Source organism: Geotrypetes seraphini, chromosome 1, assembly GCF_902459505.1.
Source record: "Geotrypetes seraphini chromosome 1, aGeoSer1.1, whole genome shotgun sequence".
Lineage (NCBI taxonomy): Eukaryota > Metazoa > Chordata > Amphibia > Gymnophiona > Dermophiidae > Geotrypetes > Geotrypetes seraphini.
In genome coordinates, this window is record NC_047084.1 from 258,434,128 (window position 1) to 258,456,222 (window position 22,095).

The 22,095-nt window shown below is 43.0% G+C and overlaps 1 protein-coding gene across 6 annotated transcripts in view; it reads right to left on the reverse strand.

The window, feature by feature from the left end:
- The window catches only part of ABLIM2 (actin binding LIM protein family member 2), a 337,722-nt gene that overhangs the window by 57,988 nt on the left and 257,639 nt on the right, over positions 1 to 22,095 (reverse strand). For 4 of the 6 annotated variants that reach the window (XM_033950058.1, XM_033950066.1, XM_033950046.1 and 1 more), the window contains 2 exons: positions 21,061 to 21,068; positions 19,001 to 19,081 (listed from right to left, as the gene is read on the reverse strand). In XM_033950058.1, coding sequence (XP_033805949.1) covers positions 19,001 to 19,081; positions 21,061 to 21,068 — 89 coding nt within the window. Of the gene's footprint in view, positions 1 to 19,000; positions 19,082 to 21,003; positions 21,069 to 22,095 lie in introns of all 6 variants that reach the window. The other 2 variants (XM_033950053.1, XM_033950032.1) reach the window with 1 other exon arrangement.

Sequence of the window (22,095 nt, forward strand, 5' to 3'; positions counted from 1 at the left end):
GGGGACTGAGCTCGCGGAGACGGGGCAGAAATGATTTTTTAAAATTTCAGTCTTAGTAGTTTGCTGGTCCACAAAATAATTCTTTTATTTCTGCCGGTCCATGGGTGTAAAAAGGTTGAAGAACACTGCTCTAGATCACAAACAACCACAGAGGGATTTGAACTCGGATCGCTGGTTCATACCCTACAGCTCTAACCATTAAGCTACAAAAGAAGTAAAAGACACTTTGAAGTATGCTTTTCCTATCCACCCTCTCTACTCTCCTAGAGTTCAGTTGCTCTTCCACTTCTCTCCAAAGCATTGATAATTGGTCCCATGTACCGGGTTTGCTTTATTTATTAAAAAATTTACATACCGCATACAACTATGTGGCTTCCAAATCACAATCAAATAAACAAATTTTCCAGTTCTAATGCACAGTGGTGGAACATGCTCAATTCCTTAACCCCTTGTAAGCATGCAACTGCAGGTTAACTTCAAGCCAATAAAACTTAATAGGGGAAACGCATGCTGCAAAGCTATCATTGCTTTGAGACTTGAAAGGAAAGCTTACATTGTTCAATAGCTCCCTTTCTATCATTGGCGAAAAACCCCCTAGGTTATGCTTGAAGCCGATGATGGCCAGCGTTTCATGATCTACTGATAATTTCTTCAGGGCTCTGAAGTGCTGTCTACACATCGAGTCTACACATTGAATGTGCATTAGAACTGGAAAATGTGTGAATTGAATTTCCAGTCCCTCTGTTTTTTTGTTTTGTTTCCATATCACATACATAAAATCTTGTTTCCCTACGATTATCACATATAACATAGACATGCCTAAATAACATCATTAATTGTCCCTATTATAAACAGGGATAGAGCACAAATTCAATCAATTCAGAGATACAAGCAAGCTTAAATCATACATTGTTATCAAAAAAAATTCTAAAAGGCGATTATCAACTGAAATATACCTTAGCATAAGAAGGCATTGGCAAATAATTGAGTTTTCAGCATTTTCTTAAAATTCATCCTCCCCATACAAAACCGCAGGATACCAGGCAAGGCATTCCATAGTTCTACGCCAGCCACAGATATCATTGATGTTCCGATCCTAGCATGCATAGATGACATTTTACCCTCCAAACTTAATTTTTCATCCCATTTACATCTCTAAGCTCTCAGGGTAAATGATGATTGACTCAGATTCTTTCTTTCTGGTTATCTGTCTCTTGGAGAGAGGAACAGAAAACAAAACAAGATCAGGCCTGGCTAATATCTGGGCTAGGCGTAAGAGTAGTTTGAGGAGGGCGAAGGGGGGGCATTGACACCCCATACAAGCTGCTCTTACCCATAACCCTCAATGCCTGTCCTGGAATCCCATCTCCTTCCCCATGGGATCAAGTACCTCTCTCTCTCCCTTCATGCTCCCTACAGCGCTGCACTCCTCCAATCTTCTGGTGAATCACCAGCACATCAAATGAGGTAAGCGCACTGCCTTCGGCCAGCACAGGAAGATGTTCCTCTGCTACAACTTCCTGTTCCTTTCTTAGGCAGGATGGTGCAGAGGGAAGGAGTCTGAGGCCAGTTGAAGGCAGTGTGCTTGCCTCAATGATGCTGCTGGTGACCCACCAGAAGATTAGAGAAGTGCAGAAAGTAAGAAGGGAAAGAGAGATATCAGACCCCTGGGGAGGGCGGTGGTGGAGGAAGGAGGAAGCAAGATATGCCACACCGATAGACTCGGGGGAGGGGGGGAAGGGAAAGAGAGGGATGTCAGAGACTGTGAGGGGGAGGGGTAGGGAAGGGAAGAAAATAGGTTAGATTATGGATGGAATCCAGACTGCAGGAGGAAGGAAAAGAGAATGGAAAGATAGAAATGCCAGACCATGGGGGGAAGGGAATGGAAAGATAGAGTTGCCAGACTGTGGGGGTGGGGGAAAGTGAGAGATGCCAGACTTTGAGGGGAGGGCAAGGGAGAGATGTTGGCCCAGGGCAGGGGTGCAAGAGGGGGAAGTGCCCAAATATCAAATGGGCACAATACCCTGGAAAGAGCAGAAGATGGATGGGTCTAGGAATGAGAGAAGGGGAACAGAATAGAAGATGAATGGGATATGGGATGGGAGAAGAGGAACAGAGCAGAAAATGGATGTGACTAGGAATGGGAATAGGGAAACAGAGTAGAAGATAACTAGGACTTGATGACTGAATGAGAAAGTGTTGGGGAGCAGAGATGGAATGGGAATTTCAAGGGGACTGTGAGTACTTGGCAATTAGTGTGTATGAGTAGGAGTATGTTGATGGTTTGGGAGAATGAATGAGTGTGAAATGAGGGAGAAAGAAAATGGGAATGAAGTGTGGGGAAAGGTTGAGACATATTGTGAATGATCTGGAAGAACAGAGAGAAGATGAGGCATTGAAAAGGGATGGGGTGATAGAGAAGGATATGAGAAGAAGGGGATTGATCTGTCACGGGATTGAGTGAGGGTGGAAATAGGGTTAAAAAGATGATAAAAGAGAGGCAATAGGATACACGGGAAGGAAGAAGAGACAGGGATGATGGAGCTGTGGCTGGTGAGGGGATGAGAGGCAGTGGGTAGATAAACACAAAAGTTGTAAAAGGGGACTGAGGAGGGACATAGGAAACTTGGGAAAAGTAAGGCAGACAGACAAGGGGTAATGGAATTATTGGAGAACGGATAAGAGGGAGGTGAGGTGAAGTGAAAACTAGAGAGTGAGAGAATGAGCAATAAAAATCATATATAGGTGGATATAGAAGAAGAGCATAGAAAAGAGATATAAAAAACATCAGTGGTCTGTATGCTTATGTTTAAAGAACAAAGTGACTGTATGTTTGCAATCAACACTTTCATAATGGAACTAGGGTAGGAATGTTCAGTTCAAAACCAGCTTAATGCTTAGAATAGAGAGCTGCACGGGAACGGGGACAACAGGAATCCCGCGGGACCCCGCTGGTTCCCCCTTCGGGTCACGGGGATCCCGTGGGGACGCCCCCTAGGGTCGCTGACGTCGGAGGGAGGGCTTAAGCAAAGCCCTCCCTCCCTCTGACGTCAGCGCTGACATCGGGAAGACTTCCGGTCGGCTGTGTACTGCAGCAGGGCAGGTAGGGAAAAGGCAGTGGCGTACCAAGGGGGAGAGGGTGGTCCACCCCGGGTGCAGCACAGCTGGTCAGGCCCCCTTACCTTTTTGGCGCTTCCCCCGACCGACCGACAACAGGCCCGGTCCGCCAAACCTCCCTGCCCTGTAGCCACGAATCTAAATTACCTTCTTACAGCAGCTGTAAGAAGGTAATTTAGATTCGCGGCTACAAGGCAGGGAGGTTTGGCGGACCGGGCCTGTTCTGTTGTCAGGCGGGCGGGGGAAGCGCCACGAAGGTAAGGGGGCAGGGAGAGAGAAAGGGAGGAAAGGTGGAGTGGAGAGGAAAAGACGCTTAAGGGAAATGGGTAAAATTGAGAGGGGAGAAGGACGCTGAAAGCACTGGGGAAGACAAAGGGGTGGAGAAGGACGCTAAAAGGACATGGGGAAGACAGAGGGGGGAGAAGGATGCTGAAAGCACATGAGGAAGACAGAGGGGGAAGAAGGACGCTGAAAGCACATGGGGAAGACAAAGGGGTGGAGAAAGACGCTGAAAGGACATGGGGAAGACAGAGGGAGGACACTGAAAGCACATGTGGAAGACAGAGGGGGGAGAAGGACGCTGACAGGACATGGGGAAGATGGGAGGGGGAGAAGGACGCTGAAAGGAAATGGGGAAGAGAGAGTGGGGAGAAGAAGCTGGCAGGGAAGAAGACAGAGATGCCAGACTATGGGGGGAGCGGAGGGAAGAAGATGGGTGCCAGACCAATTTGGAAGGGGGGAGAAAGGGAGAGGCACAGTAACAGAGCAAATGGAAGACGCAGAGAGAAGAGAGACAGTGGATGGAAGGAATTGAATGAGAACATGAGGAAAGCAGAAACCAGGCAACAAAGGTAGGAAAAGAATTCTATTTCTTTTTTTTTTTTTTTTGCTTCAGGATAAAGTAGTATATTAGTTGTGTTGATAAAAATTTAAAAACATTAGAGGCTCTGGTAGAAACCCGTTTACAAAGTATGTATTCTTCCCAATTAATATTTCCAAATTAATAAAGTCTTTTTGCTTATTTGTAAATGGGTTTCTACCAGAGCCTTTAATTCAGTAGTATAATTAAATGAAATAACTATTTCTGAAGTTTATAGGGACGAGCGGGGACGGAGGGGATTCCTCGCGGGGACGGGTGGGGATGGAGGGATTCCTCACGGGGACGGGTGGGATTCCTCACGGGGACAGGTGGGACTTTGGCGGGGATGGGTAGGATTTCTGTCCCCGCGCAACTCTCTAGCTTAGAAGTAAATAGAGGGACCCCAAGAACCATCTGAGTACAATGGAATTTTTTAGTGCCTGAGCCTCAGGTTATATGGCTGTGGAATAGAAATCTGCCCTGCATTTGCATCCTGATCACAATTCAGTACTTGGCCATGATAATAAATGTAGAAAGATGCTAATGTGATCCTAAATCTCAATTGTGATTCTGCTTGCAAAGAGAATTCTATCTACTGGTTCTCTGACTTCCATTGGACCATTAACTTTTATTAGGGCTCATTCAAATCTTGTTTAATTTAGAACCAGGGCTTTCAGAATGTGTAAAACAAAAAAATCTACCTTACTTTTCAGCAATGCTATTTCTCCTAAGAGGGTTTATTACAAAGAGGAACAAAAGATGGTAACAGAAACTGTTGTTCTTTTGTCTTGAGATTTAATATAACTGCAGGTAGGGGGAGGTGTCCTAAGAAATTTACACCCACCGAGGAAGGTGGAAAGGTACAAGTGGGGCTGAGGTGCTAACCAACCTCTATTCCTCCAATAGCGAAGGAGATGCCCAATTCCATATCTTACATAATTGCTCTAAAATGAAAGCATTTAAAGTCAGAAATTTTAAACACCAAAAGCAAAACAGCACTAATTGTGTTCATGGTTTTCAGGGTGATTGTTACACAAACTCCTACTTGAACCAAGACCTGCTCCTGCAATTTAAGGAGTGTCTGATTCCGATCTCCCCCCACCCTGATTAAGAATAGAGAAAAGCTGATACATTTATCAACTTCAGATCCAGCCTAAAGCCAACTCCTGGCCAGTTTGAGAGCAAGTGGACTACATCTCTCATTCTCTAATTATGCTCTCTCTGTTCCAATATCCTACAACATTACATTATATTAGAGATTTCTATTCCGCCATTACCTTGCGGTTCAAGAACAGTCACTTTTTTAAAAAAGCATTATTCTAGAGCTTTTGGGCTTTGCCAAGAGACTGAGCAGAGCCTTAAGCACCTGGTGATGAATGCTGATCATTTCTGAAAATGTATTTTCCTCAGCAGAAGTGAGGCTAGATGTAACATATTTCTTTGCTGAATAGCACCAGTGTTGCCAAACAGAAAGGTGACAGACCAGTCCTTTTGTAATAGGACAGCTTAGGACTGGCTAGTTTAAAATGAAAACTGTTGATAAATAATCCAATAAATCACATACCTAGGGTTACCATATGGCTCCAGAAAAAGGAGGACGGATTGAGACATCAGGTTTTATTTCATTACTTTCAATAAAACCCAGACATCTCAATCTGTCCTCCTTACTTCCTTTGTTTTCAATGGAAGTAAAACCTGGATGTCTCAATCCGTCCTCCTTTTCCTGGAGCCATATGGTAACCCTGCACATACCCCCCTCCGCACACATAAATACAGAACAACAACAAATAATAATCCCTTTCACAGGAAACAGTCAGGAAACAGGAAAGGTATTATTTTAAACACTCTAGTTCACCATTGTTGTTTCAAGAATACAAAGCAGTGTACATAATACAAACAAAAGAAAACCAGCAGAGGTTGACAGGCAATGGTGGCATTGTATGGATGCCTGAATAATGGAAATATGTTGTATCCTAGCAACCTCCAGAAAAGTAGTTCTCAGATCCCAACCAAAGTCTGAGTTTCAGGGTATCCAAAACACACCTTCTTAGTTGTCTCAAAGAGCCTGCCTGCTGAATGGAAACCATGAAAAACAACATTCTTGTCTTCCAGCTTGTAGCTAGGTACCTTTAAGGCATGTGGATGTTCAGCTGTGTATAGGGTTATCATATGGCTCCAGACAAAGGAGGACGGATTGAGACATCCGGGTTTTATTTCCATTGCTTTCAATAGAAATAAAACCCAGGTATCTCAATCTGTCTTCCTTACTTCCACTGAAAGCAATGGAAGAAAAAACCCGGATGTCTCAATCAATCTTCCTTTTTCTGGGAGCCATATGGTAACCCTAGCTCAGTATATCTTATTTATTCAATTTTCTATGCTGTTCTCCCAGGGGAGTTCAGAATGAATTACATGAATTTAGTCAGGTACTCAAACATTTTTGCCTGTCTGTCCCGGTGGGCTCACAATCTATCTATTGTACCTGGGGATTAAGTTACTTGCCCAGGGCCACACGGGGCAGCATGGGTTTGAACCCACAACCTCAGGGTGCTGATCTTCTTGCTGTACGTAGCCTTGGTTTGTGACCATTTCCCTCCTCTCTCCCCAGCTGGCATGCATATGATACCTTACTGCTTGCACCTTCTGTTGACCACTCAATAATACCAACAGCTTTGTGGCTTTGGAAGCACACAGGACTCTGTACATCTCAGGTTATGATTAACTAGAAATATAAGAAGCCCTGTAATGTTACTGTTGTTCTATTGTTTTATGATGTTCTTTGTGAATTGCTTAAGGTCTGGATGATACAGGTGATACATACATAGATATGATATTTAAGTCTAATTTAACACTCCCCTCCCAAAGAAACAAGTATTAGAAAAGGTGAGATGGAGACAAGAAGAACATTAGGAAGTGGAAGGGACTTGTAAGGAAGGAAGACAAAAGGATAGGGAATGTAAAAGGGGTGAATGAGGAAGAAGAGACAATGAAAAGAGAAGGAAGAATGGAGAGAGATGGGAGAGAGCATAGGGTACAGAGATAGAGGAAATACTGGGATGCAGAGAGAAATGAGAATTGAAATTGGAAAAAGGAAGCCAAGCTAAACTATGTGGGCAAAAGAGGAGAGAATGAGAAACAACACGAGGTGCGGGCATGGCTGATCCTACCACAACGACTGCTTTTTTGCACATGGATCCACTTTTTAGCCCCCATTTGACATGTATTTGAGCCCCATAGTGACTCTGCACATCCCTTTACATCCCTCTGGAAGAGTCTGTAATGAAATACAGAAACTGGGCGGAATACATGAGGAGATGGTGAAAGAAACAGGTTGAGGACTAGGGAGTTGATGCAGAAAGCGTCTTGTGTGGTCACCGCAGATATAACTCAAATCTTACCATAGGATTGCAATGCAGAAAGAGTTTCAGTGCGGGTGTCAACTCGCGTGGAAACCTTGATCACAACTGCATTTAAATGAATACAAATGAGGTGAATTTGTTATCTCACAGCACACATCAATTGTTTTTCAGCTAGTTAGTTGTTTATCCCCCTAGTAGACAAACAGCTTGTGAACTCTCTTTGCTATACAAATCATAAATCTTATCACTACAATTTCTGTCAGTAGTTTTCTCAGGAATCAGACAGAAGCTAATGGCCTCAAGCACAATATTTAGCAACTGGAAAGTTCAGCCCCCGCCATCTGTTGGTTTGTACTCCTTGTCGGGTTTTCTTTTACATGTCACAAGCATATTTTATGTAATATGTTTACTACTGTTACTACTATCCATTCAGTCGTGTCCAACCCTTGGATACTCTGTAGTCCTAACCATGCTTCGCTGTTTTCCATAGATTCTTTCAATTGCTTGATGTTCATTCCCTTGTCATTCTTGATGATATCCAGCCAACGGGCCTTTGGTCTCCCCTGCTTCTTTTTATCACTGACTATTCCGAGTAGTGCCTCCTTTTCTAGTGAATTCATCCCCATCATATGCCCAAAATAGGTCAGTTTCTTTCTGGTAATCTTGCCTTCCAGACATCTCTCAGTTTATATGATCAAGAACATCTTTGTTGATGATCCTAGATGTCCATGGGATTCATAGAAGTCCAGCTGAAGGCACCAATTTTTCTTCTATGTCCTTTCTTGGAGTGTCAATGTCTCGCAGCCATATGCTGCGATTGAGAATACAATCCTTTTTGGTGGGCCAGTTTATGTTTAGGTTACAAATATGAAAAGATGAGTGCTGATATGTTGGGGCATAGCAATTTTTTAAAATTTGGTTTGGGGCCCGTTGACATCCTTTGTTACTTCAACATAGTTGTCTTTTATTTTATTTTGTTTATTTCTATATATATCCAGGACGGAGTGGGTGGGGGGGGGGGAATCTTTTTGGTTTATTTCTTGATTAAATTGTTGGATGGGAGGGGAGGGATATTTTTTCTTCAGCATTGTTATTGATGGAATTTAAGTGCTTACGTTGATTATTGTCTGTATAATTCCTGGCACTTTGTATTAGTTTTGAAAATTAATAAAGATTAAAAAAAAAAAATGAGAGAATACAAGGTCAGTGATCAGTCTTTGATGGTGATATTTGGCCCATGCTCACCATGGTTGCATGCCACAGTGCTAATTGATGAAAAACATAAGATATATTTATATGTCTGAGGGATTAGGTATGTTGAAGATATGATTTAGTATTTATGTTGGGGTAAGAAAAGAATAGTAGCAGAAGGAATGTTTTATCAATGAAGATTTGACAATAATTACATATCATGAATTTCATATTTTGAGAATAAATTTTTTTAAAAAAAGTTTTGAAATATTAGTATTGATCAGATTGTACAAAATTTCCAGAAACTAAACCTATCGGAAGTGTAATTGTTATCAGAGTCTTTGTCAACTGTCTGTTGCACTGCATGGCATCACCACCATTTGTGAGATGTTAGTGACAGTGTCCTGGGAAGACGGTACTCACTGAATCAGAAGAACTACCATGTCTCACCTTGCATATTCATTTCACTTTTGCATACATTATTAGGTTATTTGATGTTTCAGCTTTACTTCATTATCTCGGCACTGAATATTCTTACCAACTCCTTTGTCATATCCACCCTTGATTACAGTAACGCGCAAAGGAATCGCACAAAAGGAGCTAAGGCTCTTGCAAATTAAGAACACTGTTGTAAAGATAATTGAGAATGCAAAAAAATTTGATCACGTTACTCCACTCTTAATACAAGCTCATTGGCTGCCAGTAACACACAGAATTACATATAAAATTCTACTTTTGACATTTAAAACATGCAATACTAATCTGGAATTCTTAGACTTTTGATCCCTTATACCCAGGCCTTATATCCTAGATCTAATGACCAACACCTCTTATATATCCCATCAATATGCCAGTTTAGCAAGCATCGATCATCAATCTTTTTCGTTACTGCTCCCATGCTCTGTAATGCTATGCCTGCAGATCTATAAGAAGAATCATCTTTGGAACGATTTAAAACAAAATTAAAAACATTTTTATTTATAGATGCTTTCAAGCTTTAATTTAACTTACTCGCACTTATTTTTTTTCTCTCATGATCAACACTTACAGAAGGGTCACATCCAACTATTCTTCCCTTTATTGTCGCTTTTTTCTATAGGTTATGTAGTTCTACCCCTCTACCCTATTGTGAACTGCCTCGAACTACTACGGCTTTGGCGGTATATAAGAAATTAAAAAAAAAATAATAATAATAGTGTACCAGTATGTCAGTATGTCATATCATTCTTGTCCCCAAGATTTTACTTTTTAATGTAAATTTACCTGTACTCTGCTTAGAAATTCTATAAACGGAATATCAAATTTTTAATAAAAATTGAAACTTGAAAACTTGATCTCCAATTACTGCTCATTAAATGAAAACATTTTATTTTCTGAAATGCTGGGAGATAACCAAATGGCTAAATAACAGCTTTAAATGAGAGGATTAGGATTTTCGTTTTACTATTTGCTGAGAGTATTTTTATGGCCTAATATAGGCAGCCAATATGCATACAGGCCTTAGGCATCTTACCAATCAGAGTCTTATGCCACTCCCACTGCATCCCAGAATGCACAAGGAAGGCCCAACTTTTTGGAGTGGCAGGCCAGACTTTCAAATTCAAGGTACGGAGGGCAGGAGAGGGGGGGTTGGGAGGGTAGAGTTAGGGGTATGGGGTGAGGGGCCTAAAGACTTGGGAAGGTGTTCTTGATCAGGGGTATTGGTAGGATCTGGGAGGGGTTCAGAGGGGGTGGCAGCAGGAGTGAGTGACCATCATTCCTGCCTGGCTACTTCAGAAAAGGTTTGGGGGCAGGAGGGAGTAGGAATCCCTTCTGCCCGGGAGGTTTGGGGGCACTGGGCATACCTCCTGCCTAGAAGCTTAGGGGGTTTGGAGTCAGGAGGGAGTGGGTATCCCTCCTCCAGGGGATTTCACGGGGGGGGGGGGGGTTCTTGCTGCAGCCACTCAGCTGATTGTGACAGGGAGATTTCCTTGTTGCGATCAGCTGATGGCAAAGAATCCCATGGCGATTCTCTAACCGGCGCTTGAGACACGGGCGCCGGTTAGAGAATCAGGGTGGTAAAGTGGGGTTAAGTGTCTGTCCCTTAGAGTAGATGTGATTCTGTATAGGACGCAAGTGTGTGATTCTCAGCTGCTTCAAAGGCGGCTGTTGAGACCAGTATTTTGTACAGAATCTGCCCCTAAGGCTCTCCACCCTAGACAAATGGGTTTTTGTAGGGGGCATAGCACAGAGACCATTCTGACTGCAGTTAGCATTAGATAGTAGTTATCTTTGTCTGGCTGTCTCATTAAATCTTGCTACTCCATTTAATCTGGTTGATCTTCTACATAGACTACATGCCTTGGGAATGAGAGGACAAGTTTTAGTGTGGTTAAAATCTCTTCTATCTTCTAATAGGTCTTATATAGTGAGAGGGGAAACAGGATGCAGCGATCAATTCCCTATTAGCTGTGGAGTACTGCAGTGATCAGCATTGCCTCCACTTTTATTTAATATCTTTTTAAGTCCCTTGATAGCATTGATCCAATCTTATGGATTGGATAAGTGGAGGGGCATAATTAAAAAAAAAACCAAAAAACCCCGTCTAAGTCCGTTTTTGACCTAAGGTGCTAGTCGCCCAAAGTTGGCAGCAGGAAAATGTCCATTCTCGAAAAGTACGTCCAAAAGGGTTTCTTTTGAGAATGGCTTACTTGTACATCCAGGCATTTAATCGCTCAGACCGCCATTACATCTATCTTTATACCATATTCTCTACCAAAAATTCATCAAAGTCCCAAATGCCCAAAACAAGACCTTTTAGACATGGGAGGGTCCAGTCGTTCGCCTAACACCACGATTCTCTCACCGGCATCTGTTTCATAAGCGCCGGTTAGAGAATCGGGGAACCTGTTCCCCCACCACAAAAACTGTAGGCAGGAAGGATCTCCAATCCCATCTGCTGGACACTCCCCAAAAGTTATGCTGCCAGATCTCTCCTATGAGAGGGGCCTGAGGCACCTGGGCCAGTCAGGGCCTTGGGCCCCTCCCCAGTGCATCCCATGATGCACTGGTGAAGGGGCAGGCTCACAATTCAGGGAAGGTGGGTCTGCCGGATGGAGAAAGCATCCATCCGTCCATCCAACTTACAATGAAGTACTTTGGAGTCTGGTTGGGCTTGGGGGGGGGGGGGGATGGTGGCCTAACTTTCAGGGGGGGCAGGGCATCTGGCAGGAGGAACTGGGCTGACGAGCTTTGGGGGGTTTCCAGAAGAAGAGACTGAGCATTCCTCCTGTAGGGGGATGTCTTGGGGGTTGGCGGCAGGAGGAATTGGGCACTCCTCCTGCTTCAGACATTCAGGGGTGGGTGGGGCAGCTTCATGGGTTCCGTAGTCTTCGTGTGCGGTTACGAGTTTCCTGCCGCAGCCGTTAAACTGATTGCTGCAGGGAGATTCATTCCCTGGCCGTGATCAGCTCAGCGGTAACCCTATCCGGCACTTATACTTTTTTTAACTTTGTCTAAGTCACAAGGTATAAGTTCCGTCCAGGCAGCCTCGTAAAACTTTCGATTATCGCTGCAGGACGACTCGGTCTAGGTCGGCCCACATCTGGCCATAACCACTCCTCCAAAACCACCCTTTTGAGCTCTGTGCGCACAGCGGGATTCAGAGTCCTAAAAAGTCTCTGGATACTTCCAAAAACCTGTTTCAATTATTGGCACTTGGATGACCTGTCTTTTAGGTTGTCTAAATAGTGACTTGGGCCGTTTTTAGGATGTATTTTTGTTTTGAGTAGATTATGAGCCCGTTACAGATAATATCCTCATTTTTGCCAAAATTTCTCAGATCACGTTAGATCTTACTACTCTGCAGCAGGATCTACAGGCTATGGCAGAATGGATTACCCAGAACTGTTTGGTGCTATGGGACATGCTATCTGCCCAAACATGAATCCAATCTTATTTGGGCAACAATTCCAATCTGTTTCTAAATTTAGGTATTTAAGTATTCTAATTGACTTAGAACTCACATTTGTAGATCAGACTACTTCAGTTGTTCAGAAAGGATTTTATACTCTACAACAAATTAGATCTGTTAAGAGTGCACTTTAATCAGAGGACATTGGAGACATTATGTCTTATTCACAACAAAATTGAAGTATGGTAATGTTATTTATGCAGAATTACCAGGATCACAGATCAAACATTACAAAATATTGCAGTCAAACTTTTACTTAACGCAAGATTATGTGATCACGTTACGCCATTGTTGATACGGTATCATTGGTTACTATTAAAATATTCAATTTTTAAAAACCACTGTCTCACACATACAGCTCTCTGGGATGGACAATTTTATGTACTCCAACAAGATGCCTTAGGTCTCTCCAAGATTACAGACTGGTGGTTCCCCATATTTCCAAGATGCATTGGAGTACAACCAGGGAGAAAGCCTTGTGGTTAGTACCTTCTCTATGAAACACATTCCTACAATATATTTGTGATGAAATGAACCATAAGAAATTCAAATCCTGGGAGGATCCAAGATGGCCGCAGACCCTTCTGGATAAGTAACATGCCGCAGAGTCTTACTTCCAACAACTTTTGAATTGCAGCCCGGGATATTTGCCTTCTCTTCAATGCCGAAACGAAGAGGACGCAGTGCCGCTGGAGCCTCACGGCAGTTCGGCAACATCGAGGAGCTTCTTCGGCATATGCAGCAGACACCCTGGATGTCGGGAGACCCGCTGGAGACGTCCTGGAGGAACGGAACGGATGCAATCTCCTTGGGCTTGGAGACGTTAAGCCCTGACGTCAGAGCACCTCCCCCTCCTCCTCAGATTACCAGCTCCCCACGAGAGGAGGTGCTTCCGGAGCATGGGCAGTACTCTCCCTCGGAGGCCACAGAGAGCAGAGAGGGAAGAATGGAGACAAACTCCTGTTTGCAGGAGAGTTTGGAGGAGACTGAGAATCCAACAACTGTAGGGGTAAATCGGAACCTCAGTAGTGCTGTTCAAGAGGGTACATCAACTGGTGAGATTTCTCATTTTACAAATGTTTGCTATATTGAAAAACCCAGAGAGGTAACCCTGAATTCCCTTTGGGATCTGGTGGCAGACTTGGCAAAATCAGTTAAACCCCAATTTAACTAGTTGGAAGAAAGACTTAAAGTCCAAGAGACTATGGTGAGAAACTTGAAAGTTGAATTTGATGATACAAAAAGTTCCCTAGAAAATATTCACCAAGAATTGAAAGTTTCTAAACAGATTAGAGAAACATTAATTAAGGACAATATTAATTTGAGAAGGAAGCTGGAATCCTTAGAAAATACCTTTAGAAATAATAATCTCAGATTAATTAACTTTCCGAGGGTTGCAACAATATCTCAAAGAGATATAGTGAAACGCTATATGACGGAAATGTCTGAAGATATGTTGCCACCACTCACTCAGGCTATCTACCTATTAAAAGGGATGAACAACAATGACCACAAGAAAGAGACCAGCAACCACTTGATGCTACAGCAATATTGGGACTTTCTGACATAGAAATGGCTACGCCAGCGACACTTTTGAATACAGTAGCCTTAGCACCAGATAAAAACTAGTTGCTTAGGCTTTTCTTTAAAAATAGACAAAAAAAATTATGGGACTTAAAATATCGATTTTTTCCAGATCTGGCTCGAGATACGCAAAAAAGGAGATGCAAATTTCTTCTTTTAAAACCAGGGGTTATAGCTTTGGGGGTGACCTTTTTCTTCAACATCCTTGTAAATGTGTGATACAATATCGTATAAAAAAAAAAAAGTTTTCTTTGATCCAAGACAGCTGACAACATTCTTGTCTACAGCGCCTCAGGCTTAAGGGGAATTATGAGGGCGAAACTGATTATTTGTTATCCTGTCTCAGTCAAAAAGAGCCTGTTTTTTCTTTAAATAGCAATTTAGTTTGTTAATGTTTTCTTAATCTTCTGCTATGTATACCTTGGATCTCCATTGTCGACTTGAGCTGAAGTTAAGCTATAATGATTTTTTTATTGATGTCTGAGATGTTAGAATGAATATCTTATCTTTATCTCTCTGTACAAGTGATACTTGATTTGTAATTTGAAAATGCTAAATAAAAAAAAAAAGAAATTCAAATCCTTACTCAAAATTCTTTTCTTACCTTGTTATTTATTGTTTTAACTTTTGTAAACTGCTTAGGTCAGGTGATGTTACAGCGTTATATCAAGTCTTAATAAACATTTTCAGCATTAATGGCCATGCGCTAATGTCACCATTAGCCACATGGTCATTAAAAACAATTACTGTGTGAGTACCTACCATCACCCATTTTCTAGGCAATAAGAGCTCGCATGGCAATCATGCACTATGCAAATATGCTAACTCCACTCCTCTCAACTCAACAAAAATATTTTTTAGCGTGCAGGTAGTGTGCGCACATTTGGGACTTATAACAAGATGCCTGAGCGTGTCCCATGGTAAGCCCTTCTAAGCAAATTTTATGCGTTCCTGAAGCACACATGCTCTATTTGTTTGTCCATCTATTAAGTGTTGCCAATATATGAAATATCAGCGCTTTTATTCGTACCAAGCAGCACTATGGGATAAGGATCTTAGATCTATGATCTCCAGCTCTTATCAACATTTTAGGAAACAATTAAAAACTTATTTGTTTACTAGATTTTTGGGCAATTAATGTATTTCATCTAATCGTATGTTTATTCTTTTTTGTAAACCGCATTGAATGTAATGGTATTGCAGTACAGAAATGAATTTTTATGTTTATCTCAAGGACCCCTAAGCCTTTTCTCCCTAATATCTGGTTTTGCCTGATATTTCTTTATTTTATATAGTATAATTTCCTTTCTTTCTCCCTTGTTGGATCTATGGATATTCAGTCAGGACAGTAGAATATCTTTTTGATTGGAGGAGCCAAACAGACCAATCTTTGCCTTACCCTTAAGCTCTCCAATTGCTGATACCATGTAAGACAAAAAGTTGATTGGACTATGACCACAGTGGCCCACTTTGTTCCAATGCCTATGAATTCAGCAGCACAATCGGTTTAATTAGAGCATTTGAATGTCTGGTATATGTGGGATAATTGTTGCCTCTATCTTGATCTCTTATTACACAGACATTACCTAGCCATTTAGTGAGCTAAATGCCCTGACATTATCTGTAATATAAGTATAGAGGCACCCCACCACAAGGTACACAATCTAACAGATGAAAAGCAGTGGGTTCACTGATGCAGGCACTAGCCAAAATATGTCTGGTTCTTGATTTAAGCTTAAAAAAAAAGATTATGTACTTACCCTGGTAAGCTTTTTTTCCAGTAGATAGGCGAGACATTCTAGAGTAGACAATTGGATAGTGTCCCCATGGTTGTGTGCCATCTGAAGAAGGAATACAGTTTGGATTTTTCTCTGTGCCTCCTCTGTATTTCACTAAGCTCCTTAGCTCCACCTACAGTTAGTATCCAAGCACCAAGGGCCATCAACCAATTTGAAGTAGAGGCATCCATAACAATCAAGGTCAGAAATAATTGTTCTGCTCAAAGGAGTATCCAAAGGAAAAGATGCTATGGAAAGGATGTTCTTGTTGCAAATGTTTATTATAAATCATAAAAGACAAAATTATCCACAATAAAATTGATGCGGACTTGACAAGGTCTGTGTTTTGGCTGAGGAGTCCAGGTCGATGTCCGCACAATGGATGGAAACAAAAGTGGATAGTAAAACAAATTTGAACCTACTCGCTCCAAAAGGAACTGAGGAAAAAAACGAAAGCGTCTGCAACATGAGAATATCAGCTGCCAACAGCTGGCAAAAACCTCCAGAGAGCTCAGAAACTGCCAAAAAAAGGAACATATATACAGTATACTTCCCAGCCCCCAAGGGCAGACTGGCATCCAAGTTACAACTTGGGAATGCATGAAACAAACTGAGAGAGAAGTCAAGCGCAGGAGTCTAGAATATCTCACTTATCTACTGGCAAAGAGCTTACCAGGGTAAGCAGTCCCCAAAAAGCTAGGGCAGGCTTACTGCATCGACCCTCAAGACTGAGGACCCAAAGGCAGCGTCCTGTCCCGCTGCCACATCCACTCTGTAAAACTTGGCAAATGTGTGTAGAGAGGACCGGCCCACGAAGAAGCTATACATCTATAAGAATGCACCTTGACGGAAACAGGAGACTGTTTACCAGAAAGAATGTAGGCTGATGAAAGGGCCTCATCGATCCATCTGGAAATTGTGGCTTTAACCCCACTTGACAGAACGAATCAGCAGAAAGATGAATTAGTCAGAAAGATGAACCTCTTTTGTGAACTCCAGAAAGTGAAGAAGCACCCTGTACATATTTAGGGTCCTCAAAACATCAGATTAATTGGTAGTCCAAAGCAAAGAGACCCTTTCAGAAATCTGGCAACATCAGGGCAAGACGCTAAAGATGAAGAATGGACCCGGGCCTGAAAACAAGAGAGCCCAGCCACTTGGACCCGAAAGGACACCGCATAGAGGCCTTGAGCAAGACCAGCTTGGAGAAATGCCAGTACCACTGACAGTGGAGCAGAATATGGCTCCGCTTGGACTCGAGTGTACCAGTGCTGGAAAGTCTTTCACGCCACAATGGAAGCAGATATAGCAGTTGACCTCTTAGACAAGAGAAGAGTGCCAAGGACCACGTCAGAAGAGCCCTTGTGGTCTAAAGCTGCACGGTCAAGAGCCATGCTGTAAGAGCAAAGCAACACTGGTCCTCCTCACAGATTCAACCCTGCGGAAGTAGGTCAGGATGGATGCTCCACAGAAGGCCTTGACCCTAAAGAAGATGCATCAGCTCTGTGCACCATGGCCTGCGAGGTCATTCTGGAGCCAGTTGAATGATTCGGCCTGGAGGGTCCACAATCCGCCGAAAGACTCGGCCTATCATGGGCAAGGGAGGAAAGACAGAGTGTCCCTGAGGCCACGGAAATGCCAGAATGTCAAAACCCTCACTTCTGAGCTCAGGGAAGAACAGTCTGTAACGCATCCCTGTGCGGAGCCCAGTGAGAGAGTAAGGCATACTGGAAAGGATGCATGTGTGCTCTCTTCCAAATAACCACATCCAATGTGACAGCCATGGATCCCAGGACCTGAAGATGGTTCCACGCCGAAGGAGCTTGAGAAGTGAAGAAATCCAAAAACGCAGAATCTGTCTGCATACCCTTGGAAGACAGACACGGCTGGCAGCCATGCCAAAGAAAATACTCAGGTATTCTAAGAGTGCGCGGGTGAGAGACTGCCCATTCTGTAATTCACAATCCAACCAAGGTCCTCCAGCACCTGGATTACCTGATCCACCGTGTGATGACTCTTGACCAACCAGGGAGCTCTGATTAGATAGTCATTCAAGTTTCTGTGGTGAGCAAGAAATAAGGACTAAAAACACTGAATAAAATAAAATGTGGAGAGCAGAATGAACACATTCCTACAGGCATGCGTGAGTGAATGGATAAACTGTAGGTGGAGCTAAGAAGCTTAGTGAAATAAAGAGGAGGCATAGAGAAAAATCCGAACTGGATTCCTTTTTTAGATGGCACGTGACCATGGGGACACTACCCACTTGTCTAGAATGTCTCATCTATTGCACTGGAATAAAAATTATGTGATCTGGACTGTGTTATCATTGGACCCACTGCTCTTGTTCTGTTGGACTGATGCAAACTATGTAATTCTTTAAAACAGATCGACAAGTTAGCTGCTAGCAAAATGCATAACACACTCTGAAAATCAAGTAAAGTATTTAGCCATAATTCCCAGGACTAGTGCAGGTATCAGGCATCCTAGGCAAACCTTCAACCTTGCACTCTCTCAGCCCTTTCCTTGCTGATAGGGGCAGGGGTGGAGGAAATGTATAGATCAGAAAGGGAAGGGGTATTATCTGAGGACTGGGAGGGCCTTGGAGATATTTGGGAGGAGACAAAAAGGCCTATGAATATTACAGAAGCAGCACAATGCTGAGTTGTCCAGCACACTCAGCTATAAGCTGCTTATAATTAGCTAAATAGACAACACATGAAATTTAATTTACAGCATAGTGTAAAGAAGACTACTTCTGGCATCCTTTCATATTTAATGCAGCTTAGTATACCAGCCTCATAATGTTGCTTCTTAGTCTTGAACCACTATGAGATGGGTTAGTGGTGATAGTAGTGGTTCCCTTTGCATGTAGTGATGTGATACCTATTTAATTAAAAGGCTCTTGATGAAACCTTCCTTTGTTTCACACAAGAAGGTAAAGGGCTGCCAAGAGTTCTTTTTTAAGATATCATTCTTTATGTGTGCATGTTTGACCATATTTCTCTACCTTTGCTTATGAAAAGTTAAGGGACAATGAACTATGTGCGTCTCGTAAGCTACAAAAGGCAAGGCATTCGATTTGTAAGGTACTGGGCTGGAGATATCCCCTGAAAAAAACAAGCGAAAGAAAGAAGAACTCCTTCGGAAGCTCTCTTACCTCTAGCCTGGTTCGATCCACATCTTTGGGCAGCTTCACACGAACTCGGTTTGTTATAATAAGAGATTTGTAAGGATAGACCTGTAGCAAAAAAAGATCTTGAATAAAAACAGGGCTAAAAGGATGTTTGGTTACACAAACAAGGACTAACACCAGCTGTACATCCTGTAGCAGGACCTGCTTATCCACTTCTACTCTAGCTGAGATCATTTGCTTGCACCTTTCAGACTCCATGTGCAATTTTTCCTTAAATCAGTCACGTACAGTGGCATAGAAGGGGGGGACTGCCCCAGCAGCATCTTAGTAGGGGCACTGATACCTCTCTTCCCCACCCCTCCCCTGCGTGCTTTCACTTCCCCCATACCTCTAGCTCTTCGCCAGTGTGAGCAGAAGCTCCAACCTGCTGCTCACGCTGGCCTCGGCTCTCGATCTGACATCACTTCCAGGTCCTGCAACCAGGAAATGACATCAGAAGGAGAGCCGAGGCCAGCACAGGCAGCAAGTTGGAGATACTGCTTGCACCGTGAAAGTTAAAGAGGTACGGGGATAGGGAAGGAGTACACACACACAGCGGGTGGAGGGGCAAGGGGTAGAGAAGAGGGCAGGGGAACCATTGCCCTGGGCGCCTCCCACCTTTCTAATACCATTGGACACCTATATTTCAATCTAGCTCCTGTTATTCTATCCTGTCTACTGTATATACTCGAATATAAGTTAATTCGAATATAAGCCGAGACCCCCATTTCCCCCCCAAAAAGGAGGAAAAATGGTTGACTCAAATATAAATTGGGTGGCTTAATATTCAAGTGCCCTGCATCCAGACCCCTTCCCTCCCTCCCCTGTCAGACTGCACCCAGCCTCCCTCCCACCCAGGCTCTGCAACCTTTCCCCCCTTCCTGCCTTGTCCTTGTACCTCCTCTGCCAATTCCTTGTGGTCCAGAGGTGCAATGGGCAGGAGCAGGCTTTTTGCGCTCCTGCCCAGCTGCTAACTCGGTCAGTGGTGGCTGCCGCGAGATCGGGTTTCTTCAACCGCTGAGCGGCACCGAGCAGGAGCGTGTTTTGGTGCTGCTGTTCGGCACTGAGCGGCTTCGTGGGAGCCAGTCAGGAAGTCGCTCAGCACTGAGCAGCAGTGCCAAAGTGCGCTTCTGCTCAGTGCCACTCAGCGGCTGAAGAAACCCGATCTCACAGCAGCCACCACCGACCAGGTTAGCAGCGGGGCAGGAGCACGAAAAGCTCACTCCTGCTTGCTGCACCTCTGGACCACCAGGGATCAACAGAGGAGGTATGAGGACAGGGTAGGGAGGAGGGACAGGGTGCAAAGCCTGGTGGCGGCCTGCAATAATTTTGGGAGAGTGGTGCGGGCCCGAATATAAACCGGGACCCCCATTTTTGGATCAATTTTTGGGCCCAAAAATTCCGGTTTATATTTGAGTACATACGATATACTGTATATTCCATCTCTGCTTACACCCCTATTCTACTAAGATGTTTTACTGCATGTTGTGTCAGCATTGTATATAGCGGGCTATGCCATAAAGTGTACTTTAACCCTCCATTGTCCCAGGTATAAAAATCTTAGATTGTGAGCCAACTAGGAAACATAGAAACATGATGGCAGATAAAGGCCAAATGGTAAATCTAGTCTGCCCATCCACTGTAACCATTATCTCTTTCTCTCTCCGTGAGATCCCACATGCCTATCCCAGGCCCTTTTGAATTCAGTCACAGTACTTTGGCTGTACCACAGAAAGGCGGTATATCAAACCCATGATCTTTTACCCTTACTGTTTTTTGAATATTTTTAATGTTGCAATTATCTGTCCCCTATGTCTGGATTATTCTTGCTTTACATTGCCTTAGGTGAATTTCTTCAAAAAGGTGGCAAATAAATCCGAACCGATAAACAGGAATACTGAAGAAGATATGTAAATTGTACATACTTGTATCGACACTTGACACACACAACACTGCACATAAGCACAACAAAAAGGTACAGTTTTAACCTGGTAAGATAGGGAAGAGTTGGATGATTCTTTCTGTGGTGGAAGGGCGCTTCTTACCTTGTATTCTGAAAAAGAATGGAGGAGTGGTTCATTCATGCTGAACAGACAAGTTTACTATTCAGTTAGAAATATGTCCTCTGAATATTTAAGCGCTACGGTCGGTATTGAATTTAAATGCTGACTGTGTCATTTAAAGTTATAACTGGCTATTCAAAGTTGAGCTGTGTACGAGGAATAGCTGGGCAACACCATTATTTACTGCCGATCCTAACTTGCCTGGTTAGCTTTCTAGGTACTGGCCCTGAATATTGGTGGTACTTGGGTATCTTCTGGTTCTGCTTTAGTTCTGCCACTAGACCATTCCAGCACCACCCGGATAGAGCTGAGACGGTCAGCGATCACTAATTAGCTCAATGGCCATTAGTGCTTCTGTACAAGTTTTTGTAAGATGAAAAACTATGCATAAAATCCCCAGTCCTCTGGTACCAAGAACAATGTCAAAAATCACAGAATTAGGGAAAAATTGTGGCATTTATAACTTTATTCCACAATTTTATATAGTTTTAAAATTTAACATTTTTTTTAAAGGAGTAACCCTCTGAGGACTACTTTTTTTTTCAAAAAAAAAGTTATAATATTGTGGAGTAAAGGGGCTCCTTTTACAAAGCTATGGTATAAGCTTCTGCCACGGGCCAGTGAGGTAAATGCTCTGACGTTCATAGGAATTCTATGAAACCTCCACCACAGCCTTGTAAAAGCCGGCTTAAGTTATTAATGGCATGATGTTTTCCCTGATTTTGTAATTTTCACTGTGTGCAAGTTTGGGGCAAGAGCACTCTGAGTGGTTTGAATTACTCCAGGTGGTAGGAAAGTGACAGAATAACAATTTCATAAGTTATAGTACCAATTGGTAGGGAATAGTGGGGCAAATAGCAGAACTTGCGGGTGTCAAAGCTGCCACCTCCTTTTCAATGATACTTTAGTGCTTATATGGTAACACTAGGAAAGATCACTTCAGCATACATCTCAACCCATTCTTACTAGTATTAGTACTAGAGAATGACACGGGGAAAAAATCTGTCCCCGTCACTG